Genomic DNA, 22,834 nt, shown 5'->3' on the forward strand with positions numbered 1-22,834 from the left:
GATCCCCAGGGTCCGTCTCTCTCTCTCTCCCTTACACCCTCCTTTCTTCTCTCTATCCCCCTCACACTGTCCTCTCGTCTCTGTTTGCCTTTATAGCAGGGTCATATTCACTAGGCACCAAAAAGAAAAGACTAAAACTGTGAGGGACTACTTGAACTTGTCCAATAAGAAACTTGATGCAAAATGTTTTCCTACAGTGTGCACTAAGGAATATGACCCAGCTATGCTTGAGGTAGAAGCCAATAAGGACATCTTCCTCATTGGAGGAGCTTCCTCTGGCAGTTAAATAGTTTAAAGCAGCTTTTCATCATCTCCTTCTTCCCTTTATTGGCACTGACAGGAGAAGACGGGTTAAAGCAATGTAGTAGAGAGAAGCTCAGTTGGGGAGTTGCTTTCACATGTCCAGTTCTCTTCAGGCCAGATCTAGGATCTGTCCCAAATGGCACCCCATTCCCTTTCTAGTGCACTACTTTTGAGGGTCAAAAGTAGTGCACTATATAGGGAATGGGGTGCCGTTTGGGACGTACACCCTACTGAAGGAAAGGAAGCAAGTCTATCCTTCGTTTGTGCCATCAATAGGCACGGGAGAGAGACTACACCTGGGAATGTAGATGTTAGAAAAGCGGGAGAAAAAACTGATACTTGTGTTTTTGATTGTTCTGAATATGAAACTGATGTTTTGAAGAAAAGAAAAGAAAAATTGTCATGATATTTTAGGAAACGTCTTTGACTTGTGTTCCCAACAAATACTTGAATTTCTTAAGAAAACAACTAGAGTATAGTAGTGGATGAATAAATGGATAGTCACTGGATAATATTCCTGTATGGTGTCTGTCCGCTTATCAATGGGGAGGGGGCTCAAAGGGCAACGTTACAGTGTACTGTGTCAGGTTGTTGACTTCAGGGCTGCTGTCTCAAATTACTAGTTATTTTTTTGCCTAGTGTTTTATTTTTTGAGGGTTGTATTTTTCTCGCGTTCAGAGAGGTTGGTTGTAATGTTCATTCTCTATGGCAATTTTTCAACAGGTTCAATTTCAACGTGTCTGATATTAACTGCCTATTATGTCTATTGCATTATAGCCCTAATATATGATACTGAGATATAATCAGTTTATACATATGACAAGTGTGTATTATCCTTCAGTAAAGTGTTACCCAATTTATCACACATTATTGTACAGCTTATCAGTTTGAGGTTGACCCAACTGCGGATGTTGTGCAAATTTAGATTGCTTCTGTATTTTCTATCCTTGTGCTAAACATAATTTCCAAGATCAGACATGTTTAGGGAGATGTAGGCCTATAGACCTATTTAAGCACTGTAGGCTGGTTTGTTTATCGGACCCCACTGTTTGTGGAACTTTTACAGTCCTATCTGATTGAGCATAGCTACTTTCATAGTCAAGTTAATAATTCAACCCATGGTTTGACAACTTGCAGTTTGATGTCTTATAAAACTAAAGGACTTTTTCCTAGCCAGCTTGATCTGAAAATGACACAGGCTATTATTAGTCCGTTGCCCTTGAAAAGCAAAATTCTTTATCCAGGGACAGCTGTGGTCTATCACAACACGGCTAGTCCTAGGAGTCATAGCCAATGAGGCGACCTCATCCGCCAATTACACTTGGATATTAGCCTACCATACCCGGGAGCAAGGGGGAGGAGATAGAGGTGGTAGCGAACGGGCAATGTAGCCGGTTTAATGGCAACACTTTATCCACAGCGTGACTGTATCATGCATACACTAGGATTTTTTTTCCTAGACTGTTTGCTGACATTAGTTGTACGACAGGTCCTAAAATAATCTGCAGCGAAGACTTCACAGTGAATGTATCGAATATTATCCGCCAGGCAATAGGGTCGGTCGATATGGCATAACGGTTCAGATATCAGTAGCCGAGTACTGCGGCCAAAGGCGAGAAGAGCAGTGCCCTCGCAATATAAATCAAAACACTCGAGCGAACCATCGACTTCAAAAGCATTTCGCCTCGGAAATAAAATTGCTGAAGCAGCGATCCGACAGCAGCACGTCGGGCGGGAGTCATATTCTGATTCGGACCAAGACAAGAGACCATACGCCAGAAGCGGGGAGGACACACACATCAATTTGTCTTGCTTGACGCACGTTCTCATTTCTTGAAGATATCCCAAATACGGAATAAGACAAAACACAAAGAGAATGTGGAACAATTCTCGATTTGAAGTCTATCACCTGGACCAAACACATTGATTTCCCCTTGATCCGACCGACCGGGCCGCAGAACGGGACGCCGCAACAACCAAATGTAAATTTAGCCTATCCATCTCTTCTTGTTTTACTCTCCCTTTTAGTACCCCCAACACCCAACTCTTCTTCATTCTCACCAACCCTGCTCCGAGGTTAAACAAGAAACACCATGTCTGTAATAAATGTTGTGCCTGTGTGTGTCGCAACGGTCACGTTTTAGCCTATACAGGCCTGAATAATCTGTCATCCATCGCATGTTGGTAAGCAAGCAAGCATGCATTGTCTGTAAAAAACTGAACCCAGGCTAGACAATTTATCCCTTGCGTGTGTGTGTGTGTTGTTAATAGACAACCCGCGTGCCACGCAACCTGTTACAAGCTTCAATCACTCTTGTGCATGAAACGACTGTAGGTAAAAATGTATCGAATGCAAATCTAGCGAGCTCGCAGTCACACTCATAGTTAAATTGATTTGTCCGGTTTGTAGTCTACACTGGCCTACAGTAGCTAGCAAACATGACAAAGGTTAGCCTATGCAGATTTGGAGCCGTGCCAAGACCGGCACAAGTCTCCCATTTTCAAAACAATATGTTGCTTATTTTTGTTGAGTTTACTCGTATTTAGTGCAAAACAGACTTGTCCCGATATTTTTTAATAGAGGACCGTGTTACTTAGGCTACTTACGCGCATTGCGTATTTTGACAATTAAGTCTGAGACACGTTTTTGCACGGGCCTGCCAGCTAGGTTTTGACGCAAACGAGCCTGTGTTTTCTGCCAAATTAGCGATATAGCAACGTCAAGATATGCTTGGGGTTATGGAGGGGGCCAGTGGTTTTATTCCCCCCTCCATGTAAATTGCTGGTAGTCTACTGTCAGAAGGTGCAGCCTATGCACTGCTGTGCAGAACAAAAGAACACAGCTAGCCAAGATAAATCTGAAAGTATTTATATTATGACCAGATAGGCCTTTATCAAAACCGCATGCAAGTGCACCCATTTGTGTTGGTTATGGGATGAACCTGTTGTGTTGTGATTGTGCATCACCTTCCCCTATTGTCCAACAGCCTAGGATGGAACAATAGGCCCCGCCCCAACATCCTCTTCCACCCAACCCCTCATATCCCTCATCATATCCCATCTGTACTGTAGGTACTCCCCATTGTCAACTGTCCTTCCATCTCCTCTCTCTCTCTCTCTCTCTCTCTCTCTCTCTCTCTAATTCCCTCTCTCCCAGCTGTAATCTGTCTAAATCTCATGCTTTTCTAATCCCTTTCTAAATCTATTTTGGTTTCAGCCACCTTTTTTCTTCTCCACCTATTCATCCCGTCTCTCTCCAGTCCCTCTGTGACTACATGCATTTACCTAGAGAGCGTTGACAGTGGAAAACCTAAATTAATTCATTCCCCCCAATGGAGTCAGCGTATAGCTGGTACATCCAGCCGACACATGACGCCTACAGCGTAGTCAATGGATTTGTCAGCATTTGTGAGATTAGAGTGTAGTGTAGGGCTGTCTACACACAAGGTAATTAAGTACGATTTTCATAATGTTTTAAAGGCTGCATGATGACGCTGAATAAATGTGACATTCATAGGAACACTACGCTGACAGTTTTTATATGTGCATATGTAACGATGTTAATCGTACTATCCTTGCATCGTGTTTAGTTCATAGAAATCATCCCAGCCAGTGGTCCCAGTTGACCGTTATTTATTATATGTGATTAAACAGGAAACGGCACGTTAGTTGTGCAGGGCTTAATGATGTTGATGGCTGTCGATGGTCAAATCTGTAGCATGAAAACAACTGTGTTAGCAGTGAACTTACGTGACCTATTACATCGGTGCATGCTGGCTAACGCACTTATATACAGGCAATCATATACCAAAGCACATCCCCAAAAGCCCCTCAATCCTTAACAGGTACCATATACCCACACATGTATGAATCAGGAATGTACACATTGTAAAATAGAATACGGTATTCAGAACGTGACCTACCCCTTGCATCACATTTTCATACTAGGGAGACCTGACATTCACGATCTCCCCCTATCTGCAAGCAGGGCCAATAACAACACGCCTTATAGTCATCGGAATTGAACCAACCAATAAGAGTGCTTGAACATTAAATACACATTTCTTTAGAGGCAAGTGGGAACGACCAACCCTGTTACACATACCTGATTTCTTGTACATTTACTGCACTCTTAATCGAGGTGTGTGAAACGGATTTGATTGATTGTGTCTCTTTTTTTTTCTCCCTCTGTTCCTCATCCCCCCCACCATCTCTCTGTCTGTTTGTTCTCTCTCTCTCTCTGTGTGGACCCAGAAGCCACCCAGGCCTCTGCTGGTTATGAGCAGGGGGTTGGGAGGGAGGTGTGGGGAGTTAACAAACATACCACCCACGGCTGTATCGTAGCCCTCTCTTTCTTTCCTTATGTATCTGTTTTATTAACATTGACCGTAACCACTAGCAAGTCCATTTCCATTCCCAAAATATCCCCAGAACTAGCCTACTAAAAACAAATGCAGCATTTGACCACATACTGCATTAGCATAACATAGCATAACATTACTACTAGCATAACAGTATTATTAGCATAACATTACTAACATTTGTGTTCTATTGACAATACTTACACGCTGCCACGCATTTTAATGATATACCTTCCACCATCTAGCAGCAAGTGATAGTTGGAAACTCTGCTACAATAGCTTTGAAAGTACCCTGCATAGATCAGTCATTCAACCTTTCCCACTTGTCAAGTGGTTTGAGGGCAGTAGTGAGGCACCTGTTAACACACACACACACACACACACTCTGGGACCATGCTGAGGATCCTGGCTGCCGGCTCCATCTTCTTCCCGGGCCTGTTCCTGCTGTCTAAGAGATGCCTGAAACAGGCCCCAGGCCTGGGCTTGGGCGAGGGAGACGCCGCCATCGTGTCTGCCAGGTACACACACACACACTTACAAGTCAGATACATGAGTCAATGTGAGGACTATGCCTACCTATCATACCTTTTATCTTATGCTATTCTGCTTTGCTGGACATTTTAATACTATTCTGAGTTGTGGGTATAAATATGTCAATTGAAACCCCACTCTCTCTGACCTCTCTCTCCCCACTAGGCTGGTGTCATCCATCCAAGCAATCATGGCTTCCTCAGCTGGCTACATCATCGCATCCTCCTGTGAGGACATCATCGAGGATCAGTAAGTACAAAATAATGATAATGCATTAGTAGTTGCTGTAAAGTTGTGTTCCAGGTGTGTGTGTGAGCACATGCGTCTTTGCCCTTCCAGTCGCTTAAGTGCCCTTTGTTTTGGGTATACAGTTTTTGTCATTGTTGTTTTGAACCCACTGCCCGCATGTCATTGTTAAATAAATGTAATTGAATTAACCATTAAGATGTGGCCATCTATTGCCTTTATGTAACTAAACAATCAGTCATAATTGCTCAACGAATCATTAACCGCAGTTTACGAATGTTTTTTTTTTGTGTGTGTTTTTAGCACTTGTGTCCCCCCCCCAAAAAGTCTGCACGGCCCTGTGTGTGTCTGTGTATCAGAGGTGTGACATCTAAAATATTTGGGTCCTTAACTACACAGCAAATTCTCCAGTGTTAAATCAACACTAGCTAGGTTTCCATCCAAATTGGCGACAGATTTTCATGCGAATATTCTAAAATCTGCATAAAGAAAATATGCATATTTTCGCACCAATAGTGTGTTTCCACCAAATGGACTGGTTGCAGATGAAAGTCAATGTGTGATGACGTAGTGCACACAAAATGTGATTTTTCACTTAAGTTTTCATGTACCGAATAAGTCTAAAGTTCAATGTTTTTCCCTCGTATTTTAAACTCTATGTATAGTTTTGTCACAAAGACTGGTCTTGGCACGTGCGCTCTAGCCAACAGCTTGCAGATACAGTGGTATGGCTATACAGTGGTAGGCTGGTCTACATGATGAAATGTATTGTTTTATTTGTCAGACGGCCTCATGTCACCAGAATAAGACCCTCGATATTTATTGGGACGGAGCATCAAGATAACCATGTACTTTCACCAACCTGTGAAGTTAATTATCATTTATTTAATCTGAAGCTTAATAAACTGCATGGTTTCCCGAGTCATAGTGGGAGGACCACACACCATATCATCGCGTGACTCCAAGTTTACTTTAATATGATGGTTATTATATAAATATTTGTGCGTAAAGCCGTTTCCACCACCATTTCTCACATAATTATTTTTACCAACACAAAAAGATCACACGATGTCCAACGAACACATTCTGTCTGCATTTATAAAATTCTACCTAAACTACCTATTTCCATCAGCATATTCCAATTTATTTTATACGGTATGACTTTACTCGCATAAACCTGTGGATGGAAACGTGGTTACTGACAGTGTTAAATTTAACACTGGACTAGTGTCTATACGGGTCTACACTTTTCAGTGTTAAATTAACACACTTAGTGCTGACGCTGTTACACTTTGTCAGTGTTAGGGAATTAACACTTTTAGTGTTATGCAATAACACCCCCTATAGTATTTTTAACCATTACGCAAGAGGTCCGAATCTCTTGACAAGGTCGCTCGTGTTGGATTAAGGACATAACAAGTCTTTTAATGCCACATGCTCTTATGTAAGCATTTACAAAGACTTCAGGACTGGTAGCAGACATGCTCAAACTTTAACATAACCGTAGACCAGTTAAACTGGTACAACACTTCTACTCACGGGTGGCCAAAAGCAACAAATTGAAAGCCGCTCCCCCACTTAGCCACTCCTCCAATATAATTTCCCAGTGTGCCTTGCCTTTTCGAGTGAGTTGTAGAGTTACACCCATGACTGTATTTGTTGGTGACAGAGATATGGTGGTTGAATTTGTTAATTTTCAGTCCTGTGGACTTCACCAAATTAGTTCCTACTGTAGACAAATGTTATCATTAAAATTAAGCTCTTTAGGACAATACATTACATATATCATAAGGCCTTAGTTTGATAGCCAAGTTTTACTCTACCACAGTGGCGTTAGAAACCTCCTGGTTTACAGGCCACATCAGGCCTGAAAGTCACATTCTGCTGGCTTGCAAAGTGATATGATTTCTATTGGAATTCAGCCAGTTAGGACATCCAACAGTTGGACATTTTTATTCACCCACAGCTGCATTCAGAATGACTGTTAGGGTTAGTGACATTGTGAGGAGACTACCTAAATCAGGGGTTCCCAAACCTTTTGGTCCGTGACCCCATTTTGATATTAAAAATGTTTCACAACCCCACCATGTAAAAAAGTGACGTAATCAGCAACCAATGTTAACTTCTTTAATTGGCGCTATGACAGTCTGTCAAACATTGTTTTAGACTCATTTGTAATAATGTTTCAATCTGAAGTAGGGTTTAAAATGCATCCGAAAGGATTTGGGAAGTTCAGGATTTAGTATGATGTGTATGATTTTCAGTGTAGAAAAGAACCATCATTGATCATGTTATTTTTTTTTTTTCACCAGTCTGATTTACTGCCTGGTCCTGTCCACTCTATTCTGAGGGAAACAGAAGACACGTGTGTTTCTGAAAGTCTTATGTTTTCAGGGGTCATAATATTTTGTAGCTTCAACCATTTAAAAGTTAGAGCAACATTTCTAGGAATAAAACGGAAACTTACAGCCGCACCCCCCCCCCCAGAGTTTCTTTCGCGACCTAACCAGTTTAAACTGGAACAACCATTTTGGTAAATTGTGCAATAAATCTAACTGATTGGATCAGTTTAGAAGAATGTATGTTATTTGTCTTTGTGTAGCATAAGATTTAATCAGTCAATGTACATGCAAAAAAAATATTAAAAACAATCCTGAAAAAGTTTACCTGCAGTAGAGCATGCTGGGAAATCTGATAATGATGGGTGTGGATTGATGGGAATGTTTTACTCTCCTGAGTAAAACTGACACTCACACTCAACACTAGTTATAAACCCCCACATTGGAGAGATTTTAAACCACTGAGTGTTAATTTCACTCTTACAGAGTTAATTTAACTCCACAATCAACACTAGAAATGTGACATTGAAAAATCAACATGTTAACTCTGGGCAATTTACTGTGTATGTTTAACTTTCGATCCAAATAAAGTATTCGTGCGTGCGCGCGTGTAATAATCTGTCATTCTCTCCCTGCTCACCTTGTCCCTGTTAACCGAATTAGTATTTCAACCCAATTAACCTCTATTTGTCCCAAAGCCAGCAGCACTATTTTAGTATCTGTAATGCAGTCACTCAGAAGCTAGAAACCTAGACTGCAGCATGCTGCTATGGAACTGTAGGAGTAGCTACTCAAACATGTCTCCACTGGTTATACAACTGCAACTTTGTTAACAGTGGACTACAGCAAAACTATATGAAATGCACACTGAAAGTGTCATGTTTTTGGTTAGAGGAGGAAGGTTTGTTTTTGGTTGAAGGAAGAGGAGGATTGGAGGAGAGGAAAAGGAGAGTAAGAAAGGAAGATTCTTTAGACTAGTGAGATGCTGTGATTCTCTGAGTCAGACACTGTTGTCCTAAGAACTCACAATGTGACACAGCTGCTCTTCTTAACCCCCTCCCTCCCTCCCTCCTCTTCCCCCTCATCTCTCCATCAATTAGGAGGAGGAGGAGGGAGATACTGCCAGTCACCGACTCCCTCCCTCCGACCTCATTTGCCAATCAAAGTCGGGAGGTGCGAGTGCCGGCTCATTTGACTACCAAATCACGAACCCATCCAAATCACGCACGTGCCCAGAGCAGTGCATCCTGGCCAGTCACTTAACCCCCTGATGTCTAGGCTGGAGCCTCACTGAAATAGGCAATAGTGTATTTACATGGTAGTCACATAGGCAGCTACAGTGTACACGTAGGTACACATTGTTGCATAGAAAATTAAACTGTTGCACCTTCTCTCTCTTTCGCTCTCTCCTTTCTCACTTTCTCTGTCTCTCTCCCCCCTTGCGCCCCACCTTTCCAGACACTGGCTTACCAGTACCTACATCCTGTTTGCGGTGCCCTACTTTGCGTACGACATCTACGCCATGTTCCTGTGCTACTGGCACAAGCTGCAGGTCAAAGGGCACGAGGAGGAGGGCGGCAGGCCTAAGCCAATGGGCTCGGCAGTGGCCAGCTACCTGCGCAGGGAGTTCCTCATGGTGCTGCACCACGTCGTCATGGTGACCATCTGCTTCCCCGTCTCCGTGGTAACTATCGCTGTAACTAGGGTGGCTTTAGCGGACTATTTTGTTAGTCTACCGTGGCATGGTGTGTCTTGTCTAAAGGGGGAAAAAATAACTAATGGTAAATTATACACATGTACACACACTAACCCTTTAAGTCTTGATAGAAAGAGATGAACCGTTGGTGATTTGGTTTCTGATGGCTAAAATTGTCCCTAACCGGCAGCCATCTGCAGACTAGACTCTCTCTTGCTCCAATCCCCATCTGCCTCCCGTTGCTACTGGCAGCGGCATGGGCAGCCAATGTTTAACATCCCTTCTATGGACATGTGTTTTTAAGGGGAGATGAGGTGTGCGTGTTTTGAGTTTTCTTTCAATGGTCTGTCTATAAACTTTATCAGCCATATCATGGCCCTCTATCTCACTCTTGCCCTCTTTCCCCCCCCACTCCCCTCTTTCTCGCTCTCTTTATGTTAGTTCTGGAGGCAGGGAAAGGGGGATTACTTCCAGGGTGTCATGTTCATGGCTGAACTCAGCACTCCGTCCGTCTGCCTGGGGAAAATCCTCATCCAGGTAATACTCACTCACTCCTCTACCTCTCCCCCTCTCTTTTAACACCTGTTCTTTCTTTCGCTCGCTCTCTTTTGCTCTCTTTCTCTCTTTCTCTTTTTCTCTCCTTCTCTTGCTCTTTCTATCTCTTTCTTCCAGCTTTCTCTCTCTGCACCTCTTCTTCCTTGGTCTCTTACTCTCCTTGCAGCAGTCTAAGAACCTTAGAAGTCTCTCTGATTTTGAAGTGCTCACTTACTAGCTTTCATGTTAACATTCTTGTCTCCTGTGATTTTGGGTTAACATTTACCCAAGCTCTTTCTCTGCCCTTCCCCCTGCTCTTGTTTTCCCCCTCCCTTGTTCCTGCCCTCTCTCTTTCTATCTCTCTTTGTCCCCCTCAGTACAAGAAGCAGCACACTCTTCTTCATAAAGTGAATGGCGCTCTCATGCTGGTCACTTTCTTCATCTGTCGAGTTCTGCTCTTCCCCTACCTCTACTACGCCTACAGCAGGTAACATACTGAACTGTCTGCCTGTCTCTGTCTGCCTGTCTCTGTCTCAAATCAAACTTTATTCGTTCACATGCGCAGAATACAAAATATCTTTGATAAGATGGCGCCGAAAGAGGATGGCTGACGTTTTACATGCTCCTAACCAAACTGCTATTTTGTATGTTTTTCTTTTGCGTTTAACTTATTTTTTACATAATGTTGCTGCTACCGTCTCTTATGACTGAAAATAACTTCTGGATATCAGAACAGCGATTACTCACCTCGAACTGGAAGAAACGTTTTCCTTTAACTAGTCCGACGAGAAGGATATGCTGCTTTTTCAGAAACAGGCCCAAATCCCTGTCATTTGCGTGAAGACGGAGTAAAAGGGGGCGCAGGTCGGGCTGCCTTCTGAGAATTCGTAGGTTGAGCGAGTCAACTCCCACTGCCATCCGTTCTATTGGCTAAAGTGCAATAAAATTGATGACCTACGATTTAAGATTATCCTTCCAATGGGACATTAAACTGTAATATCTTATGTTTCACCGAGTCGTGGCTGAACGAAGACGCGGATAATATAGAACAGGTGGGATTTACCATGCACCGGCAGAACAGAGAAGCTACATCTGGTAAGACGAGGGCTGGGGTGTGTGTCTATTTGTCAATAACAGCTGTTGCGCAATGTCTAATATTAAAGAGTACTTTATGATAAGCTGTAGACCACACTATCTACCAAGAGTTCTCATCTATATTATTCGTAGCTGTCTATTTACCACCACAGACCGATGCTGGCACTAAGACCGCACTCAACCAACTCTATAAGGCCATAAGCAAACAAGAAAATGCTCATCCAGAAGCGGCGCTCCTAGTGGCCGGGGACTTTAATGCAGGCAAACTTTTTATCCGTTTTACCAAATTTTTACTAGCATGTCACATGTGCAACCAGAGGGGAAAAAAACTCCAGACCAACTTTACTCCACACACAGAGATGCATACAAAGTTCTCCCCCACTCTCCATTTGGCAAATCTGACCATAATTCTATCCTCCTGCTTACAAGCAAAAACTAAAGCCGGAAGTACCAGTGACTCGCTCAATATGGAAGTGGTCAGATGACGCAGACGCTACGCTACAGGACTGTTTTGCTAGCACATATTGGAATATGTTCCCGGGATTCATCCAATGGCATTGAGGAGTATACCACCTCAGTCATCGGCTTCATCAATAAGTCCATCGACGACGTCGCCCCAACAGTGACCGTACATACATATCCCAACCAGAAGCCATGGATTACAGGCAACATCCACATCGAGCTAAAGGCTAGAGCTGCCGCTTTCAAGGAGTGGGACACTAATCGAGACACTTATAAGAAATCCCTCTATGCCCTCAGACGAACCATCAAACAAGCAAAGCGTCAATACAGGATTAAGATTGAATCCAACTACACCGGCTCTGACACTCGTCGGATGTGGCAGGGCTTACAAACTATTACGGACTACAAAGGGAAACCCAGAGGTGAGCTGCCCAGTGAACGAGCCTACCAGACGAGCGAAATGCCTTTTATGCTCGCCTCGAGGCAAGCAACACTGAAGCATGCACGAGAGCACCAGCTGTTCTGGATAACCGTGTCATCACGCTCTCGGTAGCCATTGTGAGGAAAAACATTTTAAATGGGTCAACATTCACAAAGTTGCGGGGCCAGACGGATTACCAGGACGTTTACTCAAAGCATGCGTGGACCAACTGGCAAATGTCTTCTGACAACCTCTCCCTGACCGAGTCTGTAATACCTACATGTTTCAAGCACACCACCATAGTCCCTGTGCTCAAGGAAGCAAAGGTAACCTGCGTAAATGATTACAGCCCCGTAGCACTCACGTCGGTAGCACTCACGTCGGTAGCCATGAAGTGCTTTGAAAGGCTGGTCATGGCTCACGTCAACAGCATCCTCCCAGATACCCTAGACCAGGGGTGGGCAACTCCAGGCCTCGGGGGGCCTGATTGGGGTCACACTTTTTCTCCATCCCTAGCAAACACAGCTGATTAATCAAATTGCATTCTAAACTGAAGATCGTGATTAGAGTCAGGTGTGCTAGCTGGAGCTGGGGCAAAACTGTGACACCAATCAGGCCCTCGAGGACTGGAATTGCCCACCCCTGCCCTAGACCCACTCCAATTCGCATACCGCCCCAACAGATCCACAGATGACGCAATCTCAATCGCACTCCACACTGCCCTTTCCCACCTGGAGAAAAGGAACACCTGTGAGAATGCTGTTCATTGACTACAGCTCAGCGTTCAAAACCATAGTGCACACGAAGCTCATCACTAAGCCTGGGACTAAGGACCCTGGGACTAAACACCTCCCTCTGCAACTGGATCCTGGACTTCCTGACGGGCCGCCCCAGGTGGTAAGGGTAGGCAACAACACGTCTGCCACGCTGATTCTCAACACTGGGGCCCGTCAGGGTTGTGTACTTAGTCCCCTCCTGTACTCCCTGTTCACGCACGACTGCGTGGCCAAACACGACTCCAACACCATTTAAGTTTGCTTAACAATGCTGACGACACAACGTGGCCAGATTGACGACAACGATGAGACAGCCTATAGGGAGGAGGTCAGATACCTGGCAGTGTGGTGCCAGGACAACAACCTCTCCCTCAATGTGAGCAAGACAAAGGAGCTGATTGTGGACTACAGGAAAAGGCGGGCCGAACAGGCCCCCATTTAAAACGACGAGACTGTAGTGGAGCAGGTTGAGAGCTTCAAGTTCCTTGGTGTCCACATCACCAACAAACTATCATGGTCCAAACACACCAAGACAGTTGTGAAGAGGGCACGACAAAACCTTTTCCCCCTCAGGAGACTGAAGAGATTTGGCATGGGTCCCCAGATCCTCAAAGTTCTACAGCTGTACCATCCTGACCGGTTACATCACCTCCTTGTACGGCAACTGCTCAACATCTGACCGTAAGGCGCTACAGAGGATAGTGCGTATGGCCCAGTACATCACTGGGGCCAAGCTTCCTGCCATCCAGGACCTATATACCAGGTGGTGTCAGAGGAAAGCCCATAAAATTGTCAGACTCCAGTCACCCAGAGACTGTTTTCTCTGCTACCGCACGGCAAGCAGTACCGGAGCGCCAAGTCTAGGACCAAAAGGCTCCTTAACAGCTTTTACCCCCAAGCCATAAGACTGCTGAATAATTAATCAAATGGCCACAGGACTATTTACATTGACACCCCCTCCATTAGCTTTGTACACTGCTGCTACTCGCTGTTTATCATCTACGCATAGTCACTTCACCCCTACCTACATCTACAAATTACCTCAACTAACCTGTACCCCCGCACATTGACTCGGGAACCGGTACCCCCTGTAATGGCCTCGTTATTGTTTTATTTTCTACTATTCGGCGCATGTGACTAATAAAGTTTGATTTTGATTTTAGCTGTCTTTTTCTGTCTGAGTGCTTGTCTGTTCCCAACTGTAAAAACATGTGTTTTTGGAACATGAGTCGTTATGTTTCACAGTGCTTTTAACATAGTGTTTTCAACTTACATATTTGACACACTTTGACATACGGAGTGTACAAAACATTAGGAACACCTTCCTAATATCAAGTTGCTCCCCCCTGTTCTGAGGACCAAGGTTTAATTTGCTGGTCCTTGTTGACTCCTGCTCATTGCATCCCACAGTTGTCAAGTGGGCTGGATGTCTTTTGGGTGGTGGACCATTCTTGATACACACGGAAAACTGTTGTGTGAAAAACCCAGCAGCATTGCAGTTCTTGACACACTCAAACCGGTGCACCTAATACCATACCCCGTTCAAAGGCAATAAAAAAAAAATCTTGCCCATTAACCCTCTGAATGACACACATACACGATCCATGTCTCAATTGTCTGAAGGTTTAAAAATCCTTCTTTAACCTGTCTCCTCCCCTTCATCTACAGTAAGTGAAGTAGATTTAACAAGTGACATCAATAAGAGATCACAGCTTTCCCCTGGTCAGTCTGTCATGGAAAGAGCAGGTGTTCCTAATATTTTGTACACTCAGTGTACAGGACTACATTGTGTATGTTTATTGATGTGTCCTAACCTGGGATTTGCACTCACAACCTCTTGGTTCACGGCATCCCGATCTTTGTGCTACGTCATTACGTCGGTGTCAACTGATTTCACCTGTATTTCTACACTTTGGACATCAAAGTGAATCTCAGCTTTGTTTAAAATACTCAAGAAAACTAATATTTATCCTAGTTATTCAGGAGTAACATTTAAACAGAATATTATGCCACACCAACATTAGACAACTACACAAAAAAAACTCAAATTACTGAAATAAGTCAATGGAATCAATGATGAGAGAATAGTCAGATTAAATGATAACTAAAATAGCAGTGCAGATGGCACTCTTGTTAAGTGCAGAGATGTACTTTATTATAGGTTATTAATGTGTAGGGAAGTGCTACAGACTGTGGTGCAGCAGATAAGTCAGTGTACCTCAAATCCAGAGGTTGAGTTCAAATCCTAGGTGGGGTCATATTTTAGCTAAACAGCGTACTACCCCTTAATTTAAAACCACTAGAGCTGTCCCCAACTAAAGAAAATCTTAGTCGACCAAGAGTTGTCTGTTCTTTCAACCAATCCTTTGGTGTAAATTTTAAAACGTGTGTTCTTCCAAATGTAGACGCATTCTATGTGTTTTAATCAACTATATTCACTGAGCTTGTCTGATGCTTTAAGCACACTGTTTGATTAAATAATTATTAAATGACTAGAGGGAGTCCGACCAGCAATTGAATTGATTTGTGCCAAGCTCAGACTTGCTGCACTGTGTTAAAAAAAGACCGAGTGACTGTGTGACTAGCAACCGTTGTCTCTCTCCTCCCTGCTGCAGTGACCACCACAGTGTTTATCGCGCTGTCCGTGTTGCTGAAGCTGCAACACAGTTACAGCCATTTCTGACTGAAAAGTTCTGTTACAGAAATCCCTCATCCGTTTAGGAGAAACATTCCCTATTACCTCAACCTTGGTCTTGTTACGTGACCAATAGTGCCTGACCTATAGCATACCATAATCACATCAATAAATTGGTTATAACAAACTCTGAACAAGTAATAGCAAAATAGATGCAGAGGATGTGACCAACTCGAAAGGGGGATATGTTTAGGCTACTGGTTGCTCAGGCGGTAAAGGGGAAGTCAGATGTGTGGAATAAATGTGACTAGTTGTGGAAAATACTGGAGATTAAGAAAAATAAGGTAAGGAGCCAGCGCTGCATAAATATTATGTTTGCTAAACAGGTGTTAGATTACAATATAATTTTTCTGTCTGGAGCAATGTAAAGAACACTAAATAAATGATAAGCGTACCAGTCTACTTTTTTTTTTTGTTACAGCGAAGACTAAAAACAGTCGCATTCATTTGAAAATGGAATGGTTTATTGTTTAAGCTAATTATTCAAGGCTTGCTTTATTTTATTTGAAAAGTAAAATGCTGGGTTGCATTTCACATCATGAATGTCTCATATGCCGTCTGACAAACAAATAAATTATTGATTGATACAGTAGGCTACATAAGTATTGAAATATAGGCCTAAGTAAGTTCTGGTGTTAAGACTTAACAGGATGTGCTCTTAGGCCTACAGCTCAATGGTGGTTATACAAGGCTGCTATACTAAGCATACTAATAATCATGACAAAGCAAAGATTAAAAGGAGCTGAATTTGTGAAATTATTGTGAGGCTTGGTGCTCACAGAATCAGTAGGCTATTAAACAAACAAACAGGCCACAGAAGTAGGATCTGTCTTATTTCTGTATATATATATATTGTGGATTTATAAAGCACATTGATTATAGACTTAAGTTGGGGTTTCCTCTCCTCACTTTTCTTAGACAATTAAGGCAAGGTCTGTTTTCTCGTCTTCTAACTCTGCTACTGCCTCCACCGCATTGTTCTCAACACCAATATGTTGGTTAACTTAGCTATTATGCACATAGCAACATGGTCTAGGAAAAGGCACCAATTCAACAGAGCACTGTGTTTTAGAACCACGGACAGCGACCACTATCCAATTTTTATTAGTGTTGCACCATTGTTCTTATGTAATACAACCACATACAATTTCAGTTGTACATGTCAGAGTGATGGACTCGAAGGCCTCCACAATGGATTAGTCCACTCAGACAGGCGCGTGTCAGACGGGTGTCTTGTACACCATGAGATATACGGTTGAAGTCAGAGCAACAGTCCTGAATCTTCTCCATTTGTAGACAATTTTTCTTACCGTGGATTGATGAACGCCAAGGTATTTAGCAATGCTTTTGTAACCTTTTCCAGCTTCGTGCATCTCTATAATGCGTCTTCTAAGGTCCTGTGAAAGTTGCTGGGATCGTGGCATGGTTCACACTAACCAATCTTTCTGGGGAAGAACAGATTTGTCAGTAACCAGGCTTTGTGTGCCTTCATTTAAAGGGCAGGGCGCCTGTGCAACCCACAACTCCAAACTCATCTCCTTAATTGAAACACCTGACTCCAAATATATTTTGGAGAAGTCGTTAAGAGGTTCACTTCTTCCAGCCTGCACTGTGAATGATTACTCAATGTCTTCAATAAAAATGTGAAAAGTACAACTGTTTGTGTTATTAGTTTAGTCAGATTGTGTTTGTATATTATTGTGACTTAGATGAAGATCAGACCACATTTTATGAGCAATCAATGCAGAAATCCAGGTAATTCCAAAGGGTTCACAAACTTTTTCTTACAACTGCTACTAAGGAGGCTGTTGGTCTACTGAGATCTATCAACCAAACAATAGACCAGTCGACTAAATGGGGTCAGCCCTAAAAAAAAAACACCATACCATTTCATTACTTCACTTATAATGGTTGGTGATGATTTGTGACAATCTGGGACCATCACGCGATGTCCTGACGACTGTTAAAAACAACAAATGCCTTGCAAGCGTCTTAGCATGGTCCCAAAACGACTTGAATTTCACGATCTTATGTGAAGTTAATGTGACAACCTGTAAAGCAACGTGATAACATGAATCTACACGTTACAACGTGAGTACATGTGAAAACATGATCTCGTGGGAAAAATGTGACCCATGGGGATGCAAATATGAAACCACACGTGACATGTCAGCACGTGTGACATCATGATCTCGTGAAGTGTTCCAAAAACATGTTTTCACATGTGAAATTTACATGTGAATTGTTCTAAAAACACGTTTTCCCATGTGAAATGTTGTCACGTGTAGTTTGATGTTATCACGTGTTGCTTCACATGTTTTCACATTAACTTGTGTTTCACAATGTGAAATGCGTGTATTTTATCTGTAAGGGAAGCATTCTTCCTTGATTATTTGTATCAAATCAGATTGTTCAGTTTAAAGTCATTAGCCATAAACCAACATCCTTAAAGATAGGGGTGGCAGGTAGCCTAGTTGTTAAAGCTTTGGACTAGTAACCGAAAGCTTGCAAGATCGAATCCCCGAGCTGACATAGTAAAAATCTGTCATTCTGCACCTTAACAAGGCAGTTAACCCTAGGCCGTCATTGAAAATAAGAATTTGTTCTTAACTGACTTGCCTAGTTAAATAAAGGTTAAAAAAAATAATTGCTAGCTTGAAACAAGGTGTCTTGTTTTAGAACTTGTTCAAATGAACAAGTTTGCAATAATTACATTTTAAAAATCTGGGTAAGCTTATTAGCTTGCAACATTTTAAGTGAACATTAACCCTCATTCCTCCCCTCCTCCTCCTTCTGTTGCAGGTATGCCTCCATCCCCCTCTACACAGTGCCCTTTGGGGCTCCCTGGCAGTACAACGTGGGGGCCTTCTGTCTCATGGCTCCACAGATCTACTGGTTCACCCTCATCTGCAGGGGCGCCTTCCGCCTCTTCACCGGGGCCTCACGCTCCCGGCCCCCGGCTGCACTCAACAAGCCAGATGGGGGCTGCTGCTCCAGCCAGGGAGCCCCTTTACCTCCCCCAGCCAACGGCTACAGTCCCGTCCCCCATCAGGCAGACAGAGAGACCGACACGCACTGAGAAAGAGGGAGGCAGAGATGGAGAGGAAGAGAGATCACTGTGGGGACGGGGTCAGCCAGACCAGGCCGGGGGAGAGAAGACCGAGGTCTATCAAGGGAATCTATTGTACTGTATTGCAATGACACTGTAACCTAGGAGAGAGGGAGAGAGAGATTGTTTCTCATCCTCTACCACTCTCTCCCTCCCTCCATTGTCCCTTTAGAGTTACACGGACCTCTGGAGGAAGAGAGCAACAGATTGAAAGAGGAGAGGGTACAGAAAGAAATGAATAAGGGAGCGAGATGGAAGCATAGACAGGAGAAAGACTTGTGAAAGGACAAGTATTTAAATATTACGTGTCTGTACACACTGATTTCAAACAATGGGGGGGAAATGAATGGATTGAAAAGCAAAAGGATGAGAGAACACATTGAAGAGCAATAGTGATAGTGATGCAGAGAAGAATACAGGCGGTTTAAGCAAGAGTGATAATCTTATTTGACTGAGTTAAAGGAATAGATAAAAAGTATTCTTCTCTTGAAAGAGAGATTCAACTGCTGTTCTAGATTAGGGAAGGATGCAAAATGAATATCAATGTATAGAAATATGTAGTAAACTATTATTTGGTGACCAGTTGATTTTGGTGACTGCGAAAAGGGGGACAAAGACAATACCAGAATTTCAACTTGTGATCCTGGTACTGTATTATTTGTCCACCAAGATGATCCACTCTGGATCGATTTGAGTGGGTCTTGTCTTTGAAAATGACAGATGGACACGCAACAGCGCCTCTGGTATCGCTTCGTTCAGCCTTCTCTCCCCTCTGAAGTTGTCTTTCTCCCTTTTCTCCTGTTAGAAAACTAATGTGGGCGGAGGGTGAAGGGGGTTTATAATAGTAGATGAGTAAATGTAATTTTAGGTTTTTATATTGCTCTCATTCAAAGCATTTATTTATTTATTTATTCATGTTGATCGTTTTTTTAATGTATATTGTGATTTCCTCTTGTACTCACTCCCCACTTCAATCAAAAGAGGAGAGGAAGAGAGAGAGAGAGAGATTGAATGTTGGAGAGATTCATAGAGGGGGAGAGAAGGGGGGAGTAGTAGACTCAAATGGGACAATGATGCAGCTACGCTGTCCCAGTCTGCCTTCCAGCGTTACTCAACTTGGGTGGCTGTCTTCAATACACGACTGGGTGGGTCTGTGCAGCTTACCAGATCTTTGCAATGCCTGGAGAGGTGTTTAATGTCTCAGAACCCCCCCCCCCATCAACATGATATAATGATCAGGAACACTGCTACCATCACCATGGTTCTGTGATGATAGGGAAGGCTGTTGTGGAATAAGGTCTCCTGCCGGCTAAACAAGGTAACCACATTTTAGAATCTAGATGTGTTCTCCAGGCGTTCTACAGTCTGCTGATGTAAGGGATTCCTAGATGATCTGAAGCAGTATTATGAAGGATTTAGAGAAAGTAAGTTGTAGTGTGTTCAACGGTATGGGTGGAATTCGAAGTAGATTGCACTGGCAACTGTGGTACTCTCTTTTATGTATTGAGGGGTTTGTGCGATAGGACCGAAGAAGAAACACATTGACGATGCACTGAGAGAAGGGACTGATAAGGTTGGATGGGGGGGAGGGGTGCAAATACAGGTTCCAAGTTCTCATTTTTCACCACTATTTTGTTTTACTTGGGATTTTATTTCTGTTTTGGTGCCGTTTACTCATGTTGACACAGTGTGCAATGGCACCAATGTAGCTATCTACTGTATCTAAGGTTGTTTGATAAACGCCATTTGGGACGAAGCCTAAGTCAAGAGGGTTGAAATGTGGTCCTTGAAGCTCAATCCCAAGGTGAACGGACCTTGAACACTTGACCACTGCCTTGGGTTGTGACTTGGGAGTTGGTTGACATTGGGACTCTACTAGCCTGATCCCAGATCTCTCTACCGGTACATGGAAGAAAAGTGAACAGATAGAGGGACTACTGTATAATACGCTGGACTATACTTATTGCATCAGGCTGTTTTCTGCTGTGTAGCTGCATGATAGGAATGAGAGAATGGCTTTTTGACCATTGGCCGATATTAACCTGGGAACACTGTAACACTTAACTTAGTTACTATTTACAATGGTCAGTTATGGTACTGTTTATAATGGCTTATTGAGGACTTATTCATCTCCGCACCCAGAACCAAATCAGTTACTCGATTTTTAACATTTTGAAATGTTTTATGATGGATATTTTTTTACATTTTCATTCATGCTTTATAACTGATTTAAAGGCACTGATTTTAAAGGTACATTGGCAAATTGTATGATCAACATTATTTTCCATGCCAAAAAGTAGACCTAAGCGTCCGGCAAGGGGTATAAAACTGTGGAGTTGATCATACAAAGCAAATGTCATTCCTCAAATGAATGATCATACAAAGCAAATGTCATTCCTCAAATGAATTATGTTCACAAATGTCAGTTGTAACAAAGAGTAGGGTCAAAGTTCAGCTTTACAGCGTGATTGAGATGTAAAGGCAGTGTTCCTCGTCTGACTGAAAGAGGTCGCTGAAACTGCCACTGAGTATCATTTGCACTCGATTGCAAAGTTTAGTTCCAGAAGATACGCTTTGAGTGAGTGAGATAGGTGTTGGAGTTAAAAGACAAGATGGTGATGATTTAAACCAAAACCTGTATCTTCTTCTAGTGTCTACTGTTGCAACTAACCCCCTCTAGTCTATTATAAATGATGCCTTCATGTTAAACCCTATGAGCAAAAAAACGTATTTTCACCAATTTTGCTCACTGGGAAGTGTTAACTCCCAAAAGAAAACAACATCATTCATTTTACCAGTGTACATGTCCTCTGTCATGGAAAGTATTACAAAAACAAATCTTCCATATTGTTTATTTTATTAATTTATTTTAATGTGTCTGTTATTTATTGAATGGGTTTGAATGTACATACGAATACATGTATAAATGATATATATCCTGTACGTATGGGTTTGTTGACTGCTGCCTGACTAACTGTGGGCTCTACTGTGTAAACTCCTGTCTATCTGAAATGGCAACCTGTTCCCTACATAGTGCACTACTTTTGGCCAAAGCCTTGTTAAAGTAGTACACTACGGTATGTAGGGAACACTGGGGTGCCGTTTTGGACACAGAACTGTTCTGTTGGCTGACATATACTCTGCTCTCCTCTTCTGCTCTGACTACCAACATGACATCCGGATTCTACCATTCTAGCACCACTGCACTGCTTTTGAAAATAAGCACCAGTCTCATCGTGGTGAAGAACTTTGAGTGAAGTTTTGCTTTACATGCAACAGATTGACCAATAAAATCCTCCCCATTGTTTGTCCATAAAGGAGATTCCTGGAGTCCATTTATTTCATTCAAGAATCACTATACTTTGAACAATGATATCAATTTAAATGGCATTCATTGATCAATTCTCTCAAGACTGCGGTTGGGTGTACTTCCTACTGTCCATGGCCCACATTCATAGAGTAAGTGCTGATCTAGGATCAGGTTCCCCCCCTGTCCATGGAATCGTAATCATTATGATCTCAAAAGCTAAACTGATCAGAGTTCAGCACTTTCTCTGAGACACTATGAATATGTACCCAGGGCTCTGCAATTCTGTTTCTCAAGGGTCAAAGTAGGACTACTGCTGGTTGTTAAATACTGCCAATACTGTCTGAACTGCATGTCATGTCTGTACCTATATTTAGAAAAGAATGATTTCATTTCTATTATAGCTCAATTTGAGGGTAGGCTAGTCTGAAACTTGAGTGGGATTCTATAAATGGAAAATATTCTAGGCTACTGTATTATTTTTTTCATATATTGTATTTTAGTTGAACATAGACTAATTCCTTTTAGCAGATAGAAATATAACATATTAGTTTGTGGAGAATTGTGTACAGTGCCAATAGAAAGTCTACACCCCCTTGAACTTCTTTCTCATTTTGCTGTCTTAAAATCCAATCTAAAAAGGGATTCAATTAGATTTTGTTCTACAATTCTACACAACCTACTCCAGATATTCAAAGTGAAAGAAAGTTTTTGAACATTTTCCAAATTAAGAAAAAATAACTATCCATCCCCCTGAGTTAATACTTGTTGTAAGCACCTTTGGCAGCCATTACAGCTGTGAATCATTTTCATTAAGATTTTACCAACTTTGCACCACTCATAGGGCATTATATATCCATTATATATCCATATTTTTGGTCAAATTTGCTTAGGCTCAGTACATTTGGTTGGGCATCATTGATGGACCGCTTTATTTAAACCTCTCTGATTTCTTAAGC

General features: G+C 42.5%; 1 protein-coding gene across 1 annotated transcript; it reads left to right on the forward strand.

Moving 5' to 3' along the window:
* Positions 1 to 1,705: 1,705 nt before the first annotated feature.
* Positions 1,706 to 21,874, forward strand: LOC120033215 (ceramide synthase-like). Its single transcript, XM_038979500.1, has 7 exons — positions 1,706 to 2,285; positions 4,558 to 5,182; positions 5,361 to 5,444; positions 9,239 to 9,464; positions 9,918 to 10,013; positions 10,388 to 10,497; positions 18,262 to 21,874. Exons 2-7 carry the CDS (start codon positions 5,058 to 5,060, stop codon positions 18,536 to 18,538), a joined length of 918 nt encoding a protein of 305 aa, XP_038835428.1. The 5' UTR covers positions 1,706 to 2,285; positions 4,558 to 5,057; the 3' UTR covers positions 18,539 to 21,874.
* The last annotated feature ends 960 nt before the right edge of the window (positions 21,875 to 22,834 follow it).

The sequence above is a fragment of the Salvelinus namaycush genome, chromosome 3 (assembly GCF_016432855.1).
Source record: "Salvelinus namaycush isolate Seneca chromosome 3, SaNama_1.0, whole genome shotgun sequence".
NCBI lineage: Eukaryota > Metazoa > Chordata > Actinopteri > Salmoniformes > Salmonidae > Salvelinus > Salvelinus namaycush.